The following is a 22201-nucleotide window of genomic DNA, read 5'->3' as shown; positions in this document are numbered from 1 at the left end:
ATAATTTGTGTTTTGGAGTAAATTGTTTTCAGTTTTGTCTTTCAAATAATTCGTGTGGAAGATATGCACATGATGGTGCATGAAACCCACACTGATAGATTGGACAAGTCATACATATCTTGCATAGTAACTGCTTGGCTGCTCTTGTAAATGATTTAAAGACTGGTTTTGTAGTTCAGAAGAAACATCCTCAGGTTAGATATATTATTAAACTTGAGATATAACATACCTCACATGATGTTATTTCTAAGTTACAAACCAGTAGTTACATTATTTAAGAGCAGCTAAGTGATTATTGTTAAAGATGTCTTCTTATGGCTGTGGTTGTCCCTCACACAACATAGTGTCATAGTGTGATGTGGCTGCTTATGAGGTGATGTGCTCAGAAATTACAGATTTTCTGTGGGTATTGTTAATAAGTGTTGGTTTTTGGTTCCTCAGCCCACACGTGCATACACAAAAACTATTGGATTATCATAGGTACATATTAAAACTTACTTCAGGAATATTAGTTTAACATTAAGGATTTCCAGTTTCTATAAAAGGCAGAGGCATCGTATTTTTGTTGCTGATGACACTGTTGTGTAATTGAGTGCTTTAGTTAAATAGTGAATTTTTAGATACAGGTACACATTCTTTAAACAGTTTAATTTCCGTCCTTGAAGCATGATCATTGACACAAACTTTTCAATTTCACAATGTTGTTAAATTTTACAGAATTACCCAGTTTAAACATGTAGACTGCCAAGAGGTAAAATGGCAGATTTTTGGAAGAGACATCTGCAATCCAGTTGTTTCTCCAGCATTCATCACTCTGTTCTGAGTGAGGAGAGGGTCTGTGGGGATTCTGCACTGGACTACACTGAGACTGTGAAAACACCCTGGGATTTTGCAGTCTGAAAGGATGCGGAACATGTAGAAAGTTTTATTCAGTTTACTTTGTGTTACTGCTGTGTGTAAGCCATTTTTAAGCCCTGGATCTACAGGCCTAAAAATTTTGTGTTGCGTGGTGAGGGGGGATATATTTCAGACACACATTTTCATATCGGGTATAAAATTTTTTTGGTTTTTCGATGAAAGTTCAGGAAGCTGATTTCCTTTGTGTTGTTCGTCAGGTTCTGTCAAATCCATCAACTAACCTGTACCTTCAGTTACAACCTCTTGGAGTGCATGGTCATTCCTGCTGCACAGCAGGATACAGATGTCATTTGCAAAGAGTGCTCAGATGTTAAATTCATGTAAAGAATGAACAAAACTGGTCCAAGTATAGATCCTGGGTGAAAGAACATTGTGGCTGCTCCAGTCTCTAAATAGCAATTTATGTTGGGCATACTGATTCTGATGTAACACTAGGAATAATTACTGTGTAATGAATCACATTCCACCATTTTCATTGGACTGTTTTTGTGATTAACATTGCTAGTCAGTAATGTTCTCATTGCATATTTAGGGTTGTTCAGGAAGTGACATGGTTTAATGCAGGAAGTGTTTGGTTTGGGAGATGGGTGGGGGAAGGGGGGGGGGATGGAATTAGAAAGTCACTGATGTGCTTAAAGCTGTGATAGGATTGCTTCTCACTTACCTGCACTAGCTGTTCTAAATGATTATTAAAAGTGAAAGTACGGCCCAATGTTAAATACTTTCTTTAATAGTTTGTAGGGGCAAGTATCTGAAAGCTGTTGACATTCATAATGAAATTCATACTACATACAGGCCAAAAATGATTAGTTATGGTGTTTCCTTAAGTGGAAGGTCAAGTTATTGGTTTTCATACCCAGCAGTCAGGTGTGGCATACTCAGTTCCATCCCTGTGCATCGGAAATCGTGGTCATATTGTTTCATAAACAGTTAAACATATCAAAACAATTTTTTTTTTTTGCAAATGATAGCACTCAGAGGCATGTATGTCACCTGATAAATACTCGAAACATTTTTGTTCAGAGATAAGAAAAGTAGCTTGTCAGCAGAAGTGAGATGGTTGATGGAACAGGACATGGAAACACTTAAATAGCTTCATTTGTGTGGCCATATTGTCCATAGTTGATTTAAGATTCCTGGGAGTATCTGTTTTGTCATTAAAACTAAAAGAAAAAGCATGTTTTTCTCACTGATTGTTTTACTTTATTGAAGTAAAGAATCAGTTGGCTGTAATTAAAGATATTTATTATATAGTATATAGTATGACTGTATGGTGTGGGACATGTTGAAAAGAACAGATACCACATATTCGTATAATTTGATTGGGCAAGCTGGACAATGCATTCACCTTGTTCAGTGCAGATGTATGAATACGTCTGACCTCCTGTGGGAATCTCGGAGAGCAAACATGTAAGATATGGACAGGGACTGCAGATTGGTGGCACTTGATGGCTATGTGAATCAGCTGTGAAGTGTGCTGAGGTAGTCCATGCAGTTGTGGTAATGCTGTGTCCCGGATGGTGCAGTGCTTAATGCACCTGTCTAGTAAGGAGGAGATCCTGGGTTCGAATTGTGGTCCGGTTCACACCTTCACTCATTGCTAGTTTCATGTAATGTCTCAATGCAGTTGACAGCAGATCCCCTCCTTTCATATCCTATCTTTCCTTCTCCACAGTCAGTTTGCAGATAGAGATGTTTGTAGTTTGTTTTCTGAACTGAAAAAGTTGGTTAAGAAATTGTTAGTCGTTACTTTCGTAATTTGCTTTTTGCCTTATTAGGAAATGCCATCTGCTAGCACATCATTGGTTTCGTTCTTCATTACGATGTCACTTGCAGTCTAATTCTTTGCTGCTTTTGCAGAACTATATATTTTTTAAGTTTCTTGTAGTTGTAGTGACAGAACAGACATACCCTTGGAAATGTCAGTAGTGCTCAAGGAAAACCCAAAGACTGCATTTACATACATCCTCAGCACTTGATCAGTGGAGCTTGAAGAGTTAACTTGTCCATAGCAGTCAAAGGGTTAATTATGAGAACTTTCTGCAGGTTTCCTGGCCTGTTCCTGCCATATTGTGACCAAGCAGGTTTAGTGCTCGTGGTTCCAAAACTGCTTTTCAGTCAATTAAATACTGAGAAAAGAAATTCAAAAAGGTTTTTGACTACTGGTATTGCATGTTTAGTTTTTAGCCACACTCTGCCAACGAATACAAAAGTTGTTGCATTATTTAAAGTAGATCACATTGGAAGTGATTTCAACACCGTGCTCAAGAATGACTTGGTTTCCAATACTTCAAAGAAAACCATAAAGATACTTGTCATGGGCTGTCTGAATTTCATGCAAAGGTAATTATTCAATAAGAGATGAAAGCTTAATTCAGAACTGACTTTCGAGAGAAGTAATATCTACATATAAATTTATGGTTTTACAATAAATTTGCTTTAACTGTTGCTGTATTTCAGATGTTACATTCTCGATAGCCCTCATACGTCCCCCCTGCGGGCCCGGGGATTAGTATAGGCCTGAGGTATTCCTGCATGTCATAAGAGGCGACTAAAAGGAGTCACACCTTTTGTCCTTTGTGATGATCCCCTGTAAGGTTTGAGTTCCATTTTTCAAAATATTCCTGAAGAGCAAGCCAATTGGGAAAGGGTGCCTTACATGGTGCATCATGTCCATCGTGCATTGAGATCTGTTGCCTACATTCTTGTGGGATTGCAGTCCAGCTCATTCTCCATCTCGTGAGCAAGTACACCTTCCTGGGTGCGTTTTCCTCCACCTACTACGCAGTGTCATTTTCTGCACTGATGAGGACCATGGAATTCCTTGCACCTCATGCCCACCATGGTAGTCAGTCCATTGTGCTGGGGCCGTCATGTACCCTGTTGGTTGTAGCCCCTGGTTGAGCTACGGGAACTTGTAAGCTTTACACCTGCTATTTGCGTTGCTGTCCAGGACACCTGGTTCCTGGCAATGTGGACCCCTGCCCTTCACAGCTACAAGTGATATTACAGTAACCGTAGCAAATATAATGGTGTGAAATGGAGTTTGCATGTATATCCTGAACTGTGTCCCCTTCAAACTCCTCTTGGAGCTGTGGATGTCAGGATACAGACGACACAGGAAATAACTGTCTGCAGCGTTTCACTCCCTCCAGATGGTGTGGCACCCCTCAACATATTGGCTGCACTGATTCATTAACTCGCTAAACCTTTCTACTTTTGGGAGATTTTAACCCCCATAACACCTTGTGGGTAGTACCATGCTTACTGGCTGTGGCAGAATTGTTGAAAATTTACTGTCCCAAATCGACCTCTGCCTCTTAAATACTGGGGCCGCCACACATTTCAGTTTGGCTCATGGTACTTACTCAGCCATTGATTTATGAATTTGCAGCCCAGGCCTTCCCCCCATCTATCCACTAGAGCACATGGCGACCTGTGTGGTAGTGACCACTTCCCCATCTTCCTGTCACTCTCCTAACATCACGCCCACAGACACCTACCCAGATGGGCTTTAAACAAGGCAGACTGTGTAGCCTTCACCTCTGCTGTCACCATTGAATGTCCCCCATGTGGTGCCATTGATGTTGTGATTGAGCAGGTCACTAAAACGATGATTTCTGTGGTGGAAAACATGATCCCTCGTTCTCTAGGGTGCCCCCAGCCAGACAGTACATTGGTGGTTGCCAGAAGTCACTAAGGCAATTAAAGAGTGTTGGCGAGCTCTCCAGTGACATAAGTGGCACCCTTCCCTACAGCTCCTAATAGCCTTTAAGTGGCTCCGTACCTGTATTCTCCTGCTTATATAATGACGGAAACAGGAGTATTGGGAGAGGTACGTATCGACCATTGGGGTGCCATAGTTTACCTTCAAAAGTCTGGACGATGATCGGACATCTTTAAGGGTACCAGACCCCAACAGGTGTCCTTGGCATTAACATCTACCAACACAAATGCGATTGCCAAGCACTTAGCCGAGCACTATGCTTGAGCCTCTGTGTTGGAGAACTTCCCCGCAGCCTTTTGCACCCTCAAATGGCAGATGGAAAGTCCTCTTCTTCACTACATGCCGCAGTGAACCATACAATGACCCATTTGCAGAGTGGGAGCTCCTCAGTGCCCTTGCACATTGCCCTTGCACATTGCCCTGACACAGCTCCTGGGCCAAATGGGATCCACAGTCATATGATTAAACATCTGTCGTCTGACTACACGTGACCTCTCCTAGTTATCTTTAGCTGGATCTGGTGCGATAGCGTCTTTCCATCAAAATGGCCGGAGAGCACCATCATTCCGGTGCTAAAACACGGTAAAAATCCACGTGACGTGGATATCGGCCCATCAGTCACCAACGTTCTCTGTAAGTTGCTGAAACGGATGGTGTGTCGGCAGTTGGTTTGGGTCCTGGAGTCATGTGGCCTACTAGCTCCATGTCAGGGCGGCTTCTGCCAGGGTCGCCATCTAGTGTCCAGAGTCTGCCATCCGAACAGCCTTTTTCCAGACGTCAGCACCTGGTTGCTGTCTTTTTTGACTTAAGTATGATATGACCTGGTAACATCATACCCTTGTTACATTGATTTGGGTCTCTGGGGGCCTGCTCCCGATTTTTATCCAAAACTTCCTGTTGCTCCGTACTTCCCGTGTCAGAGTTGGTACCTCCCATAGTTCACTCTGTATTCAGGAGAATGGCATTCCACAGGGTTCCGTATTGAGTCTATCTATTTTTAGTGGCATCAATGGCCTAGCAGCAGCCGTAGGGCAGTCAGTCTCACCTTTGTATGCGGATGAGTTAAGCATTTCATATTGCTCCTCCAGTACTGAAGTTGCTGTTAGGTGCCTACATGGAGCCATTCAGAAGGCATAGTCATGGGCTGTAGCCCATGGCTTCCAGTTTTCAGCCACAAGAGTCTTGCACTTCTGTCAGCGTCATACCGTATATCCGGAACCTGAACTTTATCTTAACAACGATCCACTCATTGTAGTGGAGACATACCGATTCTTGACTGGTTTTCAATGTCCAATTGACTTTGCTACCTCACCTTTGTCAGTATAAGTGGGAGTGCTGGCAGCACCTCAATGCTCTCCGCTGCCTGAGTAACTCCAACTGTGGTGCAGATAGCTCTAAGCTGCTGCATCTCTACAAAGCCCTTGTTCAATCCTATCTTGACTGTAAGAGTCTGATTTACGGTTCGGCGGCACCCTCAATGTTTAATTTCCTCAACCCAGTGCACCTCTGTGGCGTTCGACTAGTGACAGGAGCTTTTAGAGTGAGTTTGGTGACCAGTATCCTGGTGGAGTCTGGAGTCCCTCCATTGTGGATCCGATGTGCACAACTGCTCACCAGTTAAATTACACACATTCATAGTTCTCCTAAGCATCTTAATTACTGTCTCCTTTCCCCCCCTGCTGCAGTTGATCTCCTGCATTGGTGGCCCAGGTCAGGTCTCAAGATTGCGGCTCATGTGCGATCCCTTCTCTCCAAACTGGAGTTGTTCCCTTTACCACCTCCACTTGAGGTGCATTCACTACACCTCCATGGTGTACACGTCGGCTGAAGCTTCGTCTGGACCTTTTGCATGGTCCTAAGGACTCTGTTAACCCCGCCGCTCTGATGTCACTTCCTCTCAATTGTTGACATGTTCAAGGGCTCTAAAGTTGTTTACACCGACAATTTGATGGCTGATGGTAATGTGGGCTTCGCACATGTCCACAGAGGCCATATTGAACAGCATTCCTTGCTCGCTGGCTGCAGTGTATCCACTGCAGAGCTTGTGACCGTATCTCATGCACTTCAGTACATCCGTTCCTGTTCTGGTGAGTCATTTCTTCTCTGTTAAGACTCCCTGAGCAGATTACAAGCTCTCGACCAGTGCTACCATCGCCATCCTTTGGTAGTGAACATCCAGGATTCCATCTCTGCCCTGGAACAGTCCAGTCGTTCAGTGGTGTTTGTGTGGACCAAAGGACATGTCGGAATCCCAGGCAACGAACTTGCTGACAGGCTGGCCAAACAGGCTACTCAGAAACCGATTCTGGAGATGGGCATCTCTGAAACAGACCTGTGTTCTTTCTTACGCCGCAAGGATTTTTGGTTTTGGGAGCTGGAGTGGTATAACGATATGCACAACGAACTGTGTGTCATTAAGGAGACTGCGTATGTGTGGAAGTCTTCCCTGCGGACTTCTTGCAGGGAATCAGTTGTCCTCTAACTCTGCATTGGCAATATGTGGCTCAGACACGGTTACCTCCTCCATCATGAGGACCCACCTCAGTGTCGTTGTGGCTCCCAAATGACAGTCGTCCACCTCTTGCTGGACTGGCCACTTTTACCTGCGCTGTGACGAACTTTTAACTTCCGTAGCAACCTACCTTTGGTGTTCGGTGACAATGTCTCCAACAGCAGCTTCAATACTAAGTTTTATTCGTGAGGGTGGGTTTTATCATTTGATCTGAGTTTCAGTGCATGAACTTTGTCTGTGTCGTCCACCCTAGGGCTTTTAGGGTGGAGGTTTTAATGTGTTGGTGTGGTTGGCTTCCCCTTTTTTATTCTCATTGTCAGCCAACAATGGTCATTTGCTTTCTTGGTTTTAATCTCCTCTCCCTGTTTATTGCATCTCTGGTTTTCTTGTCCTGTTTGGTTCAGTGCAGTGTTTGTTGTCCTTTCGTCATTCTTCCGGTTTTTCCTTTCTCCTGTTATTCTGCCGTACGTCTCCTGTTTTCTTCTTTTCTTTGGGTAATTGTTTTAATGGGAAGAAGGGACCAATGACCTCACAGTTTGGTCTCTCTCTTGCCCCCCCCCCCTTCCCCTCCTTTCAAACAAACCAACCAACCAACCAACAAACATACTTGAAGAGTAAAGATCTACAAAAAAAATTGTTTTTGAGCTGGAAAAGATATGAAAACAATCTAGTAAGAGCCATATGGCTTAATGAGCAAACTTCTAGCCAAAGAATATACATTGCGTACTGAAATTGTGAAAGAGGTTAAATGGTTACCAGGTAAGAGAATGTTAATGTGAATAGGATATGTGCCAGTGTAATAAATGATACAGCAAGTGCAGTTGGATATGTCAACTAAAGCTGATGGATTGTGTTCATGAATGCATGTGTCTGTGGACTGGATGCAAATGGAATTGGAACTAGATAATAGCTGTAGAACATTTGCAATTGGAATTACAGTGATTAATGAAAAGAATACTCCTGGCGATGTTAACTGTTAACATGAAGTAATGTGTTTTCCAAACAGTGCCAATGCTGTTCCATCTGCTGGAGACTGGTATTTGTGGGATTTTCTTGTGTAAAATATCACTAAGCATACAGTGTTTAATTGATGTGATCTGGAAGTTTTATGGGAACAGGAGGTGCTTCTAAAAATGTAAATCATTTTAAAATTAGTGAAACAACTTTAAATTTTCACTCAGCTTTAATTTATAAACAAAAGCGACTCTTGATGGCCTAGGGCTGACAACTAGTGGTCTTGGCTTTTGTAGACAAGTAAGAATTAATAATTTACTTTTATTACAGTTATTTTATAGTAGTTTTACGTTGGTAATCGAGCAGTTTCAGCTGTTACTTTATTCCATTGTCATATGTAAAGTTTTTTGTCAGACTCAAAAAATTTTCTTTCCATAGGTTTCAGTGAAACGTGCCAGCCAGTGGTGTCAGAGTAAGAACAATATCCCATACTTTGAAACGTCGGCTAAAGAAGCCATCAATGTGGAGCAGGCATTCCAGACCATCGCAAAGAATGCATTGGCACAGGAGAGTGAAGTTGAGCTCTATAGTGAATTCCCTGATCAGATAAAGCTTACCGGAGAACAAAAAGGAGCACGCCCTGATGCCTGTGCATGTTAAGATGGTAAATAGTAATTTCATATTCTCTCTCTCTCTCTCTCTCTCTCTCTCTCTCTCTCTCTCTCATTGCGGGTATGAAACCTGTTTCATTATTATTACCTAGCTTGTTTCCTGGGTATGGTGTAAGTGACCTCGTAGATCACTTGTTCCTTAATGCCTTCCCACTAGAATCCTCACTCCTTCCTGTCTAATTTCACTGTGCCTGTCCAGCAGATTGTGGGTCTTTTGTGTGGGCTTTTGCCTTTGTAATAGTTCTTAAGAACCTCATGTGCCACTTGAATTCTGCTTTAGTAGATCTTCAGTGGGATATACATCTTTAAGCAATGAGTGAGAATTGGCACAAAGTATGTGTTGGACATGGTAAGTATTGATTTTGTGATACTTTGTGGTCTCAGAGTTTCTGACTGTTATAAAAATCCCCTCTGTGCCCTGTTGAGTATTTCCTATTAATGGTGTAATTGGCTGAAGTTGGTCTTCAGAGATAGTTCAAACAGGGAAACTGATTATAATGTTGTCCCTTCCAAGTAAGTGTTTCAGCTTGTTCCTTCCATGTGAATGATTATTTGTGAAGTCTTGGTGTTTACATTCAGTCCAAATTTTTTAAACATACCATTCCATTCTGTCAGCTTTTTCTACACCAGTGTTCAGTAAAAATCTTAGTGAGGACCCATATTTACATTTCATTGTTCAGTCTGTTTGTGTGGTGGAGAGGCAATGGAGTGGTGGTGGATTTAGGCAATGTATGCATACCTAATTCCTGAGATTAGTGCAGGCAATCATGGTTTTTAATTTTTTATTTTTAGGGCTGGCCAGGGTTTGTGATTTCTAAGAAAGTTGAGGACTTCATATTTTAGACATACATATTTGATGACATGTTGTAAACATCCTCTCATGTCTGTGCCTCTCTCATTTGACCTTGGAGCAAGTGCTTAAGTTATGGGGAGGTATGACTGCTGGTTCTGCCTCAACTTTTCACTTAGTTATTTGGCAGTGCCACAGGGGCAATGTATGTTGTTTCCATGTGTGGTTTCATTATTTTATTAATGTCAACCTGCAACAGGAATACATATGTTGAAATTGTGTGATAATAGTAACAATGGATGTGGTTATTACAGACTATGTACTAGAGTATTTGCTGTTGGTCATAAAGAAAAGGGGATATTAAGACAGTGTGGAAACAGTTGAAACTAAGTTATATTAATGCTACTGCCTTGCCAAACAATAGACTTTTAAAGCCGAAGAGAGAGGATGCTACGGTCGCAGGTTCGAATCCTGCCTCGGGCATGGATGTGTGTGATGTCCTTAGGTTAGTTAGGTTTAACTAGTTCTAAGTTCTAGGGGACTGATGACCTCAGATGTTAAGTCCCATAGTGCTCAGAGCCATTTGAACCGAAGAGAGGAGTAACAATGATATGGAGTCTCCTGCAAGCTGCACATCATCTTCGTACCACTCTGCTATTTATGCCTTGCCAAAGCAAAATTAGTTGTGAGAGGCTTCTGCGTATTCTGGGTGTGTGCATCATTGTGCTTTTTTGTACTACACTGGTGCTAATCTTCACACAAGGAGAATATAAAGAGCGGTGTTTCAGCATATAGTTTTCCACTAATCTCCCTCTATAACATGGCTGGTAAGTCAGTGATGTAATAGGTTACATAGTTTGTGATGTGACTGTGTAATGTGAGTGCTGCTAATAGATTGCAGATTTTTACATTGAAATTAGTTGTGCATAAATAATGATGTATTAAAGTAATAATATTTCTTGCGTAGTGTAAAATTAAATAAAAAACAGTGTACTGCAGTTTATTCGTGTGCTGATTATCTGGTTTGTGGATTATTCATGCATAAAAACCATATATGTTGCACACACATGGGGACTGGCAGTGTGATTTGTTGGCTGCTAAGGGCAGCAGCAGACACTTAGCTATACAGGCAGTGGGAGAAGATTGTCCCAAGCTGCACCTGAGGGCTTGCAGATCTTGGCTGGTGACACTGCCACTACTACCTGCCCAGTAGACATTGTCTTAAATACATTTGGAAAATACCTAGATTATTCATGTTCCTTGGTTACTCGTGCATCTTCTCCCCACATTACCTGAAATAGTTGGGAGTACATTGTGCTTTATTTCCAAATAGAGTAACTTCTATTTCCAACAGTTCTCGAAAATTCTAGGAAAGAGTACAGCACCCCAACACCTGCTTATCTTAGACACATTAGATGAATCACTTGATGCAGGCATGCACAAATGATGGAGATGAAGTGGAGTGGGGCTGGGAGGGGGTTACAAAACAAAGAAGTGGAGACTGGAGAAGAGGGTGTGGATGCAGGATGAAGTTATTTCTGGGGCAGGGAGGAGGCTGATGTGGGGCAGGGGGGCTAAAGGCTGGAAGGATTATGGTAAAGAGGGATGGGTTGTGAGGATAGCTGTCAGCTATGTATATCAGAACAACTGGTTGCAGGGTTTCCCATTATCATATTTACATGTTAATTTTCACAAATCAACATTTTGCCAGAGCTAGCAGGGAAACATGCTAAATGTGGGGAGTAAGAAAATCGTTGTGAAATTGTTGTAATGTGTTGCTAAGCTTGAGCTAATCCACTGTTTCCACCAGTTTCTTGCACTTTATAGTGCAACTACACATGTCTCGTAGGGATGAAATGATACTACACAATATTGCAATGTAACATTCATAAAAATAGAAAAAACATTTCTGCCATCAGCTGTACAGCTTTTTTCAATTATCGAACAGCTGTAGACACACCTATGAAAGACTAATATATATGTGTTACCCAGCTACTGTGCTATTTCATATTGATTGGAGCTTGTGTCTGCCTGGGAAAAAGTGGAAGTTTTTAGTGTGTGAAAAATTGCAATGAATTATGGTTGCCCAGTAAGTACACTAATGACATGAATTAGTGGAATTTGTCAATGGGCCCTCTTTCATTCTTTCCTGTTTGCTATATTTCATATCAAGCATCTCTTACAGTCAAGTTATTGGGTCCAATGTATATGTATGCATATGTGAAAACAGATACATATTTACAGTGGAAATTTCATAAATGTGTTCTTCTTTGGCAGGAGCAATCGCAGACCATCCGTAATTTCAAAAGATGAGAGGCAGTGGATGAAGGGCAGAGTCTTGTATTAATGTATGTGACACAAATAATTGTTACTGATGTAACTTTCAGAATTTGTTGTATCTGTTGTTTCCATTCATGTTAAATTGCCTCTTGTAGGCAGTGTATGTGTAGATCACTCTATTTAATCAGGTCTGTTCTTGCACGGACATTAAAAATCGATGTGTAAAATTCTACAGTCTCTGTCAGTGGAAGTAAACTGTCAAAAAATCCTTCATATTCATTCTCTATTGTTAAATACATATTTATGTTCTGATGAGGATGGGTATGGAGAAATAAACTGTCAACTTGTGTATGTTAAATGTATCCCAGAGCTTAACAGTAGAAATTTCCTTTCTTGAAATTTATCAAGAGTTTTCTGTGAAATGGTCTATATTGTGGAATGAAAGGTAACAAGTCATAAGTTTGCATGATGATGCATAAGATTGTGAAACATATATTACCCTTTAAGACATCTATAGCAAGTTATTTATAAAGCATAACATCTGACCACTTCCTGCTGTAGACATTGGAATTATGCTGTTATAGACTAGACATTTGTTATTGATATACTGGTACACTTCTGTACACCAGTAATACAGAGATGTTAGGTATTGACTTATTTAAAGCTTAGAAGTGTATTATCAACCAATGCCAAATCTCATATATATATATACACATATAATTATATATAATTATGTTGGCTGTGTGTTTTGTATCTTATTGTTAAATTTAAGGGATTTGTCATTTTTAGGCAGCCGTGTAAAAAAAAAAACTGTATGGAAGACAGGGCATTGTGTGATGATTGTTTTAAGTGAAGTTTATGTATTCTTAAGATTTACACAATTCTGCAAAAGCATCACAATTTACCTCTTGTATCTTCAAATGTTAATGTTCATAATTATTGACTGAAAATCTTTTTAAATTTCAGAAATTCATTTAAAATTGTGTAACCTTTTTATTGACTTTATTTTTGAAACTTGTTTGATAAATTGTTGTAAATGTGAAGCTACTGCAGTATGACAATTATGTTGTGAACTTCTGAGTATAGGATTTAGAAATGAGTTTGTCAACTGTATTAATTCATTAATTATATAAAACTATTTTTGTAAAAAGTCATTGGCTTTAATATCTAAAAAATTTGAAAGTTTGTCAAACCTGACCCCAGATTCCATCTGTCTGCTAAGTGAGTAAAACTGCAGTGTTATCAGGTATGGCCATGGTGTTTTTTTACCATCACATGTACAGAACAGAGCAAGTAATTTTATAGGCTGTGGCAAATTCTTAATGTGTTAGGAAATAAAGTTCATTTCGTCCCAAGTCAACTTTTTTAGTAGTATCATGTTTATAGGTTTATTACAGTTCCTACAAAAGATGCTAGTATGTAAGCTGGGATGTATTACAGAGAAACCTGAGATTTGTTTTGGATTAAGTCGGAGATAAATTTTCTGAAAATATCTGTAACAGGTTCGCTTAATTTTAAGATTTTATAGGAGCCTAACATGTCTGGATGGTTTACATCTCTGTTTGCAGAACCAGTTTTTGAAATGTTTTATGTCTAGAAGTCATATCTTCTCGTAGAATAAGATGATGTAATTTTTTTGTAATTAGCAATAAATGTTTTGAGCCTTGCTGCGTTGTTAAAGCGCTTTCATTTCTTAAGCAGCTACAGTATGCAATGGTGAAAATTTCCTCCGTGTTTTTGTTGTTTATTGTTAAACTGAGTGGTGGATTTGCTGTAGTAGTGAGTGCTGAGCTCGCATTGTAATAATTACATTGAAAGGGAAAATTTTCTATTTGATGGGAGCTGGAACCTATATTGCAGTTAAGGTTTTCTACTCAATGTCTTGAGCTTTGTGTTGAGATAGTCATTTGCTAATGTACTGAGAAATTGACATTTTACTTGCAAGAGCTTTTAAGATGCAGTTGGATGGTCAATGTCACAAAGGAGTGCAACATTCCAGTCCCTCAAATTGTGGTGGTTTTAAAACAACTATTTAAAGGCAACTGAGGAAAATATGGTGGTTCGTTTTTTGAGATGTTGATGGTGCCAGGTATTTCAATTATTCTGGTGTTCATGGGATTTTAAATTACCTTGGTACATTTATACGAGAAACTGTAATTATTTGCATTCCATAACTGGAGATGACTGTAACCAGCCAGAGCACACAGATACATTTGTCTTAAGTCTCTGGCTAATTAAAGCTGAATGCATTTAAATAAGTAGGCAGGCATAACATACTAGAAAACTGACACATGAGATGATGCTGCTTGATTGTGGGAGTGCATATGAAAGTGTGCCAATTGAGGCATATTGAGCATTTACGGAGTAGGTCGTAACTGATGATTATACGTGTGTTGAACTATCAAGTGATGCACACAAGAACAAAATGAATTGAGCACCTTCAAAATTCTCATAACTTTCTTACATAATTTTAGCAACCTGTTTCCATTTTAGAATTCCTGTGATACTATGTCAGAAAGTGAAGATGCTAAAATATGCACTGCTCTTATCTGTTCTAAAGTTCCCTTAAGGAGTTAGTAGTACTTTCAGGTTTTGCCATGATTGCTTTTCATGCTTCATTTTATGATTTGCATTTCTTATTAATATTAATACTGAATAAAGTATCAAACTACATTTTGACGGTGTGCATTTGTATCTGTTTTCATGATTAAAGTGTCAATTTCGTAGTGTACTATTCACAATAGTTTGTTTGGAGGGAGATGTTTAACAGCTTAAACCAGTCAATTTGACTGAAGACAACGCCCTGTTTGTAGCATATTTTCTTCGTGGCAAAGAAATGTCTTGAAAAATTTAATTATGTGAATATGCAAATTAATTTGAAGCCTGACATGAGAATTGTGTGCCTATTGTTAAAAAGCATAAACTAGGTGCTAAGGTAAGAAATTTTTTCATTTCTTTGATAAAAATTGGTGACTGTTAGACTTGTGAAAATGACTGCAGTGTATTTAACTCAGGTTTTTTGTGCACTGTGTATGTTTGCCCTCTGGTCAGACAGCAGGTTGCACAGATTTTACACCTGTGAGCTTTTATCTGACAAGGGACCATAAGGACTGCTCTTTTCCTGATTTTTTTTTTGTGTGTTTATAGGATTTCAAAGTCTGTACCCAGATGTCAATTTCCTAAAGCAATTAGGCACATGGTTAAAAAAAAAGGAAAATTTGAAAAAGTTGCCTCAAAAGAGAGAATCTTAGCAGCTGTTTGGTAGGTGCCTGTAGCTGAATGCTTAGTGTCAAAGGATGATGGAACAGTCCTCCTTCCAAATCCACTAAAATCTTTTTTGCATTTATTTAAATTATGTACCACTTGTCAAGTGGAAATTACAAAGAAATATTTACTCATAACTTTCTAATGAAAATAAACCTATTTTCAATTAATGGTCATACGAAATTAATTTAAATTTGATATGTGAAATGATGTAAAAGTGAAATTCATTGTGGAGTATTACTAATGATAGGTCCTTTCATATGCCTGTATCAGATTTTGTTTCATATGACACATTATTTATAATATATTTTCATTATGATTCAGTGTTTCTTTATTCTAATTTCCACTTGATAAATATAGAATTTAAACAAAAGGCCTTCTAAATGCAGATCCTTCAATTGCCAGTCTTAGAAACAACCCATTTAGCTACAAAACAGCTGATAAATATTTTGCAGTTAAGAGGTTGGAGATATTCATTTTTAGAGGGAACTTTTGAGTTTTTCTTTTTTAAAATTGTCACTGTGCTTTAGGAAATAGAGGTCTGTGCCCAGATTTCCAGTTTGATAAATGTACGTAAGGAAAATCGAAATGGGCTGGTCCATAACGCCCACTTATCAGGTAGAGCTCATAATTACTCACAGGTGTCGAATGTATACAACATGCAGTCTAAGTGTGCACACACATACAACATGCAACAAATCTGACAGTAACTTAGGTACTTTGGCAGTCATTGTTCCATATTGTAAAGAATGACTAGATTTAAGAATGAATCGCTGAACGTGACATCTACCAGAAGTACCAGGTACTTCATGGCCCGATATCACAAACTGCAACCAGAAACCTCAGGATTTAAAACGGTGAACTTTGAAGGGGGGGGGAGAGGAATTTGAATGAATGGTTATTACCATATTGTTTGTAAATATGGTCTAGAACCACTTGAACGACACCCTCAATTTCATGTGATTGTGTTGGGCCATGTAAGATAAATTCATTTTGTGTCAGTGTCAACTGTTGATACAACTGGAAATTCTGGGTCTTCTTGCAGAAGTCCATTACTCCATTTCCCAAACGAATATTGCAGTTCCCAGTCAACTGGAAGTGATGGCTGTTACACTGAAGACTTGTTTCCACCGAATTTATTATCAAAAAATTCAAAGTCCAGGTTCGAATGTCAGTTGCGGAAAGGATACATTGGTATAGTCTGTAAAAATGACACATTCAGTTGCGGTTGGGCACAATGAAGACTGGTACACATTAAGCTTTTGGCAAAAGCCTTGATTAGAAGAGAGAAATGCATACACGTGTGCATTCACACAAGCAAGCACACCTCACTTGCATGAATGAATGTGTATTCATATTTTCTGGTGGATGTTTTAACTGAAGGCCTAATGTATATGTCTTCTTCTTGTGCTTGTCTGCTACTGTTTGTGTCATCTTTATGGTGAGTAGCCAGCTATCCTTCCAATAATTTGTGTAAGTTTGTTCACAGAATAGAGTACTTTATGTATGAGGTAAAAGTGTGCCTCGGTTGAAATGTCCTCTCCAAGCAGATTTTGATGATGTACTGGGGAAAAATGTCTGAATAATCATACTTCATGCCTGTTCAACATGACAGTTGATTAGTGATAAATGAGATGGCTGTTAAGACTTGGAACCCTTCTTGGCACGTGTTAAGTGTGGATAATGATGGTAATGTAAACCAAGCAGCAATAAGATATCAAATATGGATCATACTTTTAGAAGTGTTGTCGTAATGAAGTAATAGAGGGAAATGAGAGTACACGTGTTAAAGCTTTAGTACTTACTGCAGGTAAAGCTGTGTATAGATTGCTTAAATGCAGTTGTTTCATCTAATATTGCCAGATCTAAACTTTGAATGTGTAAAATGATATTCAGTGTCAGTATCAATGAAGTGGAGTGTGAACTACCAACAGTGAAATGCATGAAGTAATGTGGACTGTTTCATTCACACACTACCCATGTGTGTAATGCTCATTCAGGAAATTTAATAGCTTAATAACTTCTTGATGCCGTTCTCACGAATACAGCACACAAAGAACCTGAGGCTTACACAACTTTCCCCTTGAGGCAGTAGGTTGATGCATACGGTTTGGCATGCTATTCCCTGTGTACAACCCAAGAGACAGGTCTGTAACACTTTGTAATGCATGAGGAATTACCCCACCATTTGATACATAGTAACATAATGAGATTTACACATATTAGTATGTACATGTCTGTAGAGTAGCTGCAAGTGGCTGATTACTTATGCCAAAGTCTGATTTGATGAACAGTGAAATTGACATGCAGAGTGCTGAAATGGAGTTACTAAAAGACTTGTGGGAGTTGCACATTACTTACCTATCACACATTGTTTGTATGTATTGATGGCTCCCAAGTTCCAAATGATTGGAAAAGAGCACAGGTTGTCCCAGTCTTCAAGAAGGGTCGTCAAGAAGATGTGCAAAACTATAGGCCTATATCTCTGACTTCGATCTGTTGTAGAATTTTAGAACATGTTTTTTGCTCGCGTATCATGTCGTTTTTGGAAACCCAGAATCTACTCTGTAGGAATCAACATGGATTCCGGAAACAGCGATCGTGTGAGACCCAACTCGCTTTATTTGTTTATGAGACCCAGAAAATATTAGATACAGGCTCCCAGGTAGATGCCATTTTCCTTGACTTCCGGAAGGCGTTAGATACAGTTCCGCACTGTCGCCTGATAAACAAAGTAAGAGCCTACGGAATATCAGACCAGCTGTGTGGCTGGATTGAAGAGTTTTTAGCAAACAGAACACAGCATGTTGTTACCAATGGAGAGACGTCTACAGACGTTAAAGTAACCTCTGGCGTGCCACAGGGGAGTGTTATGGGACCATTGCTTTTCACAATATATATAAATGACCTTGTAGATAGTGTCAGAAGTTCTATGCGGCTTTTCGCGGATGATGCTGTAGTATACAGAGAAGTTGCAGCATTAGAAAATTGTAGTGAAATGCAGGAAGATCTGCAGTGGATAGGCACTTGGTGCAGGGAGTGGCAACTGACCCTTAACATAGACAAATGTAATGTATTGCGAATACATAGAAGGATCCTTTATTGTATAATTATATGATAGTGGAACAAACACTGGTAGCAGTTACTTCTGTAAAATATCTGGGAGTATGCGTGCGGAACGATTTGAAGTGGAATGATCATATAAAATTAATTGTTGGTAAGGCGGGTACCAGGTTGAGATTCATTGGGAGAGTGCTTAGAAAATGTAGTCCATCAACAAAGGAGGTGGCTTACAAAACACTCGTTCGACCTATACTTCAGTATTGCTCATCAGTGTGGGATCCGTACCAGATCGGGTTGACGGAGGAGATAGACAAGATCCAAAGAAGAGCGGCGCGTTTCATTACAGGGTTATTTGGTAACCGTGATAGCGTTACGGAGATGTTTAGCAAATTCAAGTGGCAGAGTCTGCAAGAGAGGTGCTCTGCATCGCGGTGTAGCTTGCTCGCCAGGTTTCGAGAGGGTGCGTTTCTGGATGAGGTATCGAATATATTGCTTCCTCCTACTTACACCTCCCGAGGAGATCACGAATGTAAAATTAGAGAGATTCGAGCGCGCACAGAGGCTTTCAGACAGTCGTTCTTCCCGCGAACCATACGCGACTGGAACAGAAAAGGGAGGTAATGACAGTAGCACGTAAAGTGCCCTCCGTCACACACCGTTGGGTGGCTTGCGGAGTATAAATGTAGATGTAGATGTAGAAGTTACAATGGTGTTTCACAAGTTTCCAAGAAAATAAACTAGTGTTGAATGAAAAATTTGTTTCCCATACTATAGGGAAAAAAGCCTAATGTATATGTGTGAATGACATCTACTAATCAGGTGTGAAGAGGGCTAAGTAGTAATAAAGGGGAGATTTATAATAGACAAAATATAAGCAAACAGATTTGAGTGAAAAACACTAGTTTTTTAAAACCATCTAAACTGTCTTTGTTCTGTCACTTTTAATTTTAAAATAACTTTTTTTCTATGTTATCTCAGTGTTTTGTTTGTCAGTATATAAACATAAAATGTGATGGTTTCAATAAGTTCAACTGATGTTTCTAGAGAGTGTTACTAATAGCATGTGTGATATGCATATCAGTGCAGCATTATTCACTGTCTGAGATTCATGAGAGTCTGTACATCTGTCCCAGGACTCTCAAGCAAAAGAGTCCTTACTTTAGCACAGTATGAGGTGTGTTCAAAAAGTAATGATTAGTCCGATTTGTATATTCACATTGTGTTGGGGTCTCTACAGTGTTAGCCATATCAGATATTTAGCCTGTTGTCAGCCGTTGAGCTTACAAGTGTTTTAGTAGTGTTGGTGATAAAAATGATCAGAGAATATAATACAAATTGTGCTTAGAGTTGCACTCTACCAGAACTACATTTCAATAATTTTGAAACAGCACATAAATGACACCGAAAATGATAGGATTACTGGTAGCATTGGCAGGGAAAAAACATAAAAGAATATGTGTGAGAGAGAAACTGGGAGCCGATGACTGCCCTTGGTTTTTTTTGTTTCTTTGTTAGTTTCATATATAATGAGAATCGTCTATCATTCAGTGTTAGTCTGTTCTGTATTTTATATCCTTACAAAATATAAATTGCATTTTGTAAGTAATAGTAATTAGTTGATTGCATAGCTTGTGCACTTTTATATATACAAAACATTTCACTGCTCCTGGTTTCTAGGGAAATATAGTAAGACCCTGATCACATATGCAAACAAAGTGATCGAATAGAGGTAACACCTGATTGCTATTTAACAGACCCAGTGTACAGGTAACGCGGTTACAATCTCAACTGACCAAAGCTTGCTAGCATTCAGTAGTTTTACAACTCTAATTGTGCTCTAAGAATTTAGTGAAGTGCAACAACATTTTTAGAAATATCAAATAATGATTTTGCCGACCCTGCTTTTAGTGAAACTACGGTTTACGATTGGTATAAGCTTTTTGAAGAAGGCTGTGAATGTGATCAGCATCCTGGACACTCTAGCATATCACTGAGGAAATTGTGGGAAAGGTAAAGAAATAATAATGAACAGCCTCCAAATCACAGTCGGGGGACATTGCTGCTGATGTTTTGGGTACGGAATGTAACAGCAAAATTTGTCTTGTAATTGTTGAATTTTGAACATAAACAATGGTGAATGCAAGTTGCTCAGGATTCTTAAAATGAAGTCAACAACGATGCAGAACTTCTGAAAAATTAAAACAGGTGATGAAATAGGGGCTTATGGATATGACATTGAAATTACGGCTCAGTCGTGCCTGAGGAAACACATTGGATTAACAAGTATTTTTAAACCCTCTTTGTTCCAAAAGTTAAACCTTAAACAACATTGTTCGATGAGTGTAGATTAAAAATAGACACCTTGGACAGCTAAAAGCTATCTCGAAAATTGAGTTCTAGAAGTATTTTTGGGATTGGTGAAAGTACTGGCTTAAGTTTATAATACCCAACAGAGGCTTCTCATGTAAAACAGTTATAGCCTCGATTAGAAGATGGCTTAGACATTTGGTTTTATATTGGTGCAATTTTTCAAATTATTTTGCAGCATTGTAATCATAGAGTATGGATACTGTTTGTTGTCTTACATAATTCAGTATGTACACTACCTTCTGGATGTTGCCTGTATTTTTGTTGTAACTGTCAGTGCCAAAGACTGAGTTAAGATGTGTGAAGAAGGATCTGAGAATGCAGTTTCATTTGGAGTGTTGGCATTATTTGCAACTTAATAAAAAACTTTTTATTGCATTTTTGTTTTAGTTTTGGCAGAAAAATGATGTTTTCCTCTTTTGTTGGGTTTAGTAACTACTTCAAGCAATCAAGTCTGTTATTTGGTGCCTAAAAATGCAGATTTTCACTTTATACAACACTCAGTTGCATTTAGAGTTATTTCATGTTTCATCTTCCACCCAAATCCTTTCAGGCACTTTCTCTTGCAGTCTAGATTCTGGTAAACTGTTCACTGTTTAAAAACAACAGTGATATTCATGATTATAATATCAGAAAAAAGAAAGACTTACACTATCCTTTACTCAACCTACCTTTGACACAGAAAGGGGTAAAATTTGCTGCTATAAAAATTTTCGACAAACTACCAGATGAAATAAAATGTCTGATAGACAGCAGTAATAGCTTCAAAGATAAATTGAAATCATATCTCGTTGACAACCCCTTCTATACCATAGATGAATTCTTGAATAGGAATAAATGAATCTATAAATACAGTATAGGCATTTTGGGCCATTTAAGGGAATGGGGTAAATAATAGAAATATTCATTTTTAAAAAACTTGTTTCATATGTACATTGCTTGTGCACCTCACACGTTCCACATCATAACGGCTAATGTACCATGTGATTGATCAATGGAACAAGCAACCAACTAACTGACTAGTGATGTCTTACCATTGCTATTATTGGCTCTTGAGTCATCAAGTGTACAAAGTTGTTATGCTGCCTCTTCATTGATTTTGTCAGCAAAGTCCTCAGTGTCAGAAAAGTAGATAGCTGAAAAATCTTCTTTTGTCATTCATGCCATTTATAAAGCAAGCAAGGAGAAGAAATTCAGGAAAGGCAGACTTGTTTACTCATTATGTGTTCAGAAAAATAGGTTCTGAAGTATATATTATCAATTTACAACATAATGTAATGTAAATTGTTGGCTTTAAATCTGACAATAATGACAATGCACCTACAAAATGAGGTGTTTGCTGCACAGTTTCTCATCATGAGAAATAAAATATTTCACAAAAACACACACAACATACAAATGTTTCAAGTACATACAAATGGATGAATTAATGTGGTAAGGGTGAGAAATGTCTCCCTTAACCTTGGCTTTTGCAAATCAAAACAGAATTCCAAAACTTGCAACTACACAATTTACATGTGAAAATAAAGTGAAAAACTGAATTTTTAGGCACCAAATAATACAAAATACTTTGAAGGATTTGGTGGTGTCTTTGAGCAAAATGCTACTGATTTCTCCGCCTGACTCCTGAAGACAAAAAAGTGATTTACTTTCTA

At 38.9% G+C, this 22201-nt stretch overlaps 1 protein-coding gene across 1 annotated transcript in view; it reads left to right on the top strand.

The window, feature by feature from the left end:
• The window catches only part of LOC126248828 (ras-related protein rab7), a 28079-nt gene extending 14561 nt beyond the window's left edge, over positions 1-13518 (top strand). The window contains exons 4-5 of the mRNA XM_049950240.1: positions 8550-8775; positions 11850-13518. Of these exons, the coding sequence (XP_049806197.1) occupies positions 8550-8771 (222 nt within the window). The 3' untranslated portion in view covers positions 8772-8775; positions 11850-13518. The remainder of the gene's footprint in view (positions 1-8549; positions 8776-11849) is intronic.
• Positions 13519-22201: the final 8683 nt, after the last annotated feature.

The sequence above is a fragment of the Schistocerca nitens genome, chromosome 3 (assembly GCF_023898315.1).
Source record: "Schistocerca nitens isolate TAMUIC-IGC-003100 chromosome 3, iqSchNite1.1, whole genome shotgun sequence".
Lineage (NCBI taxonomy): Eukaryota > Metazoa > Arthropoda > Insecta > Orthoptera > Acrididae > Schistocerca > Schistocerca nitens.
The sequence above is the reverse complement of the archived record's forward strand: the minus strand, read 5'-3'. Positions and strand labels throughout refer to the sequence as shown.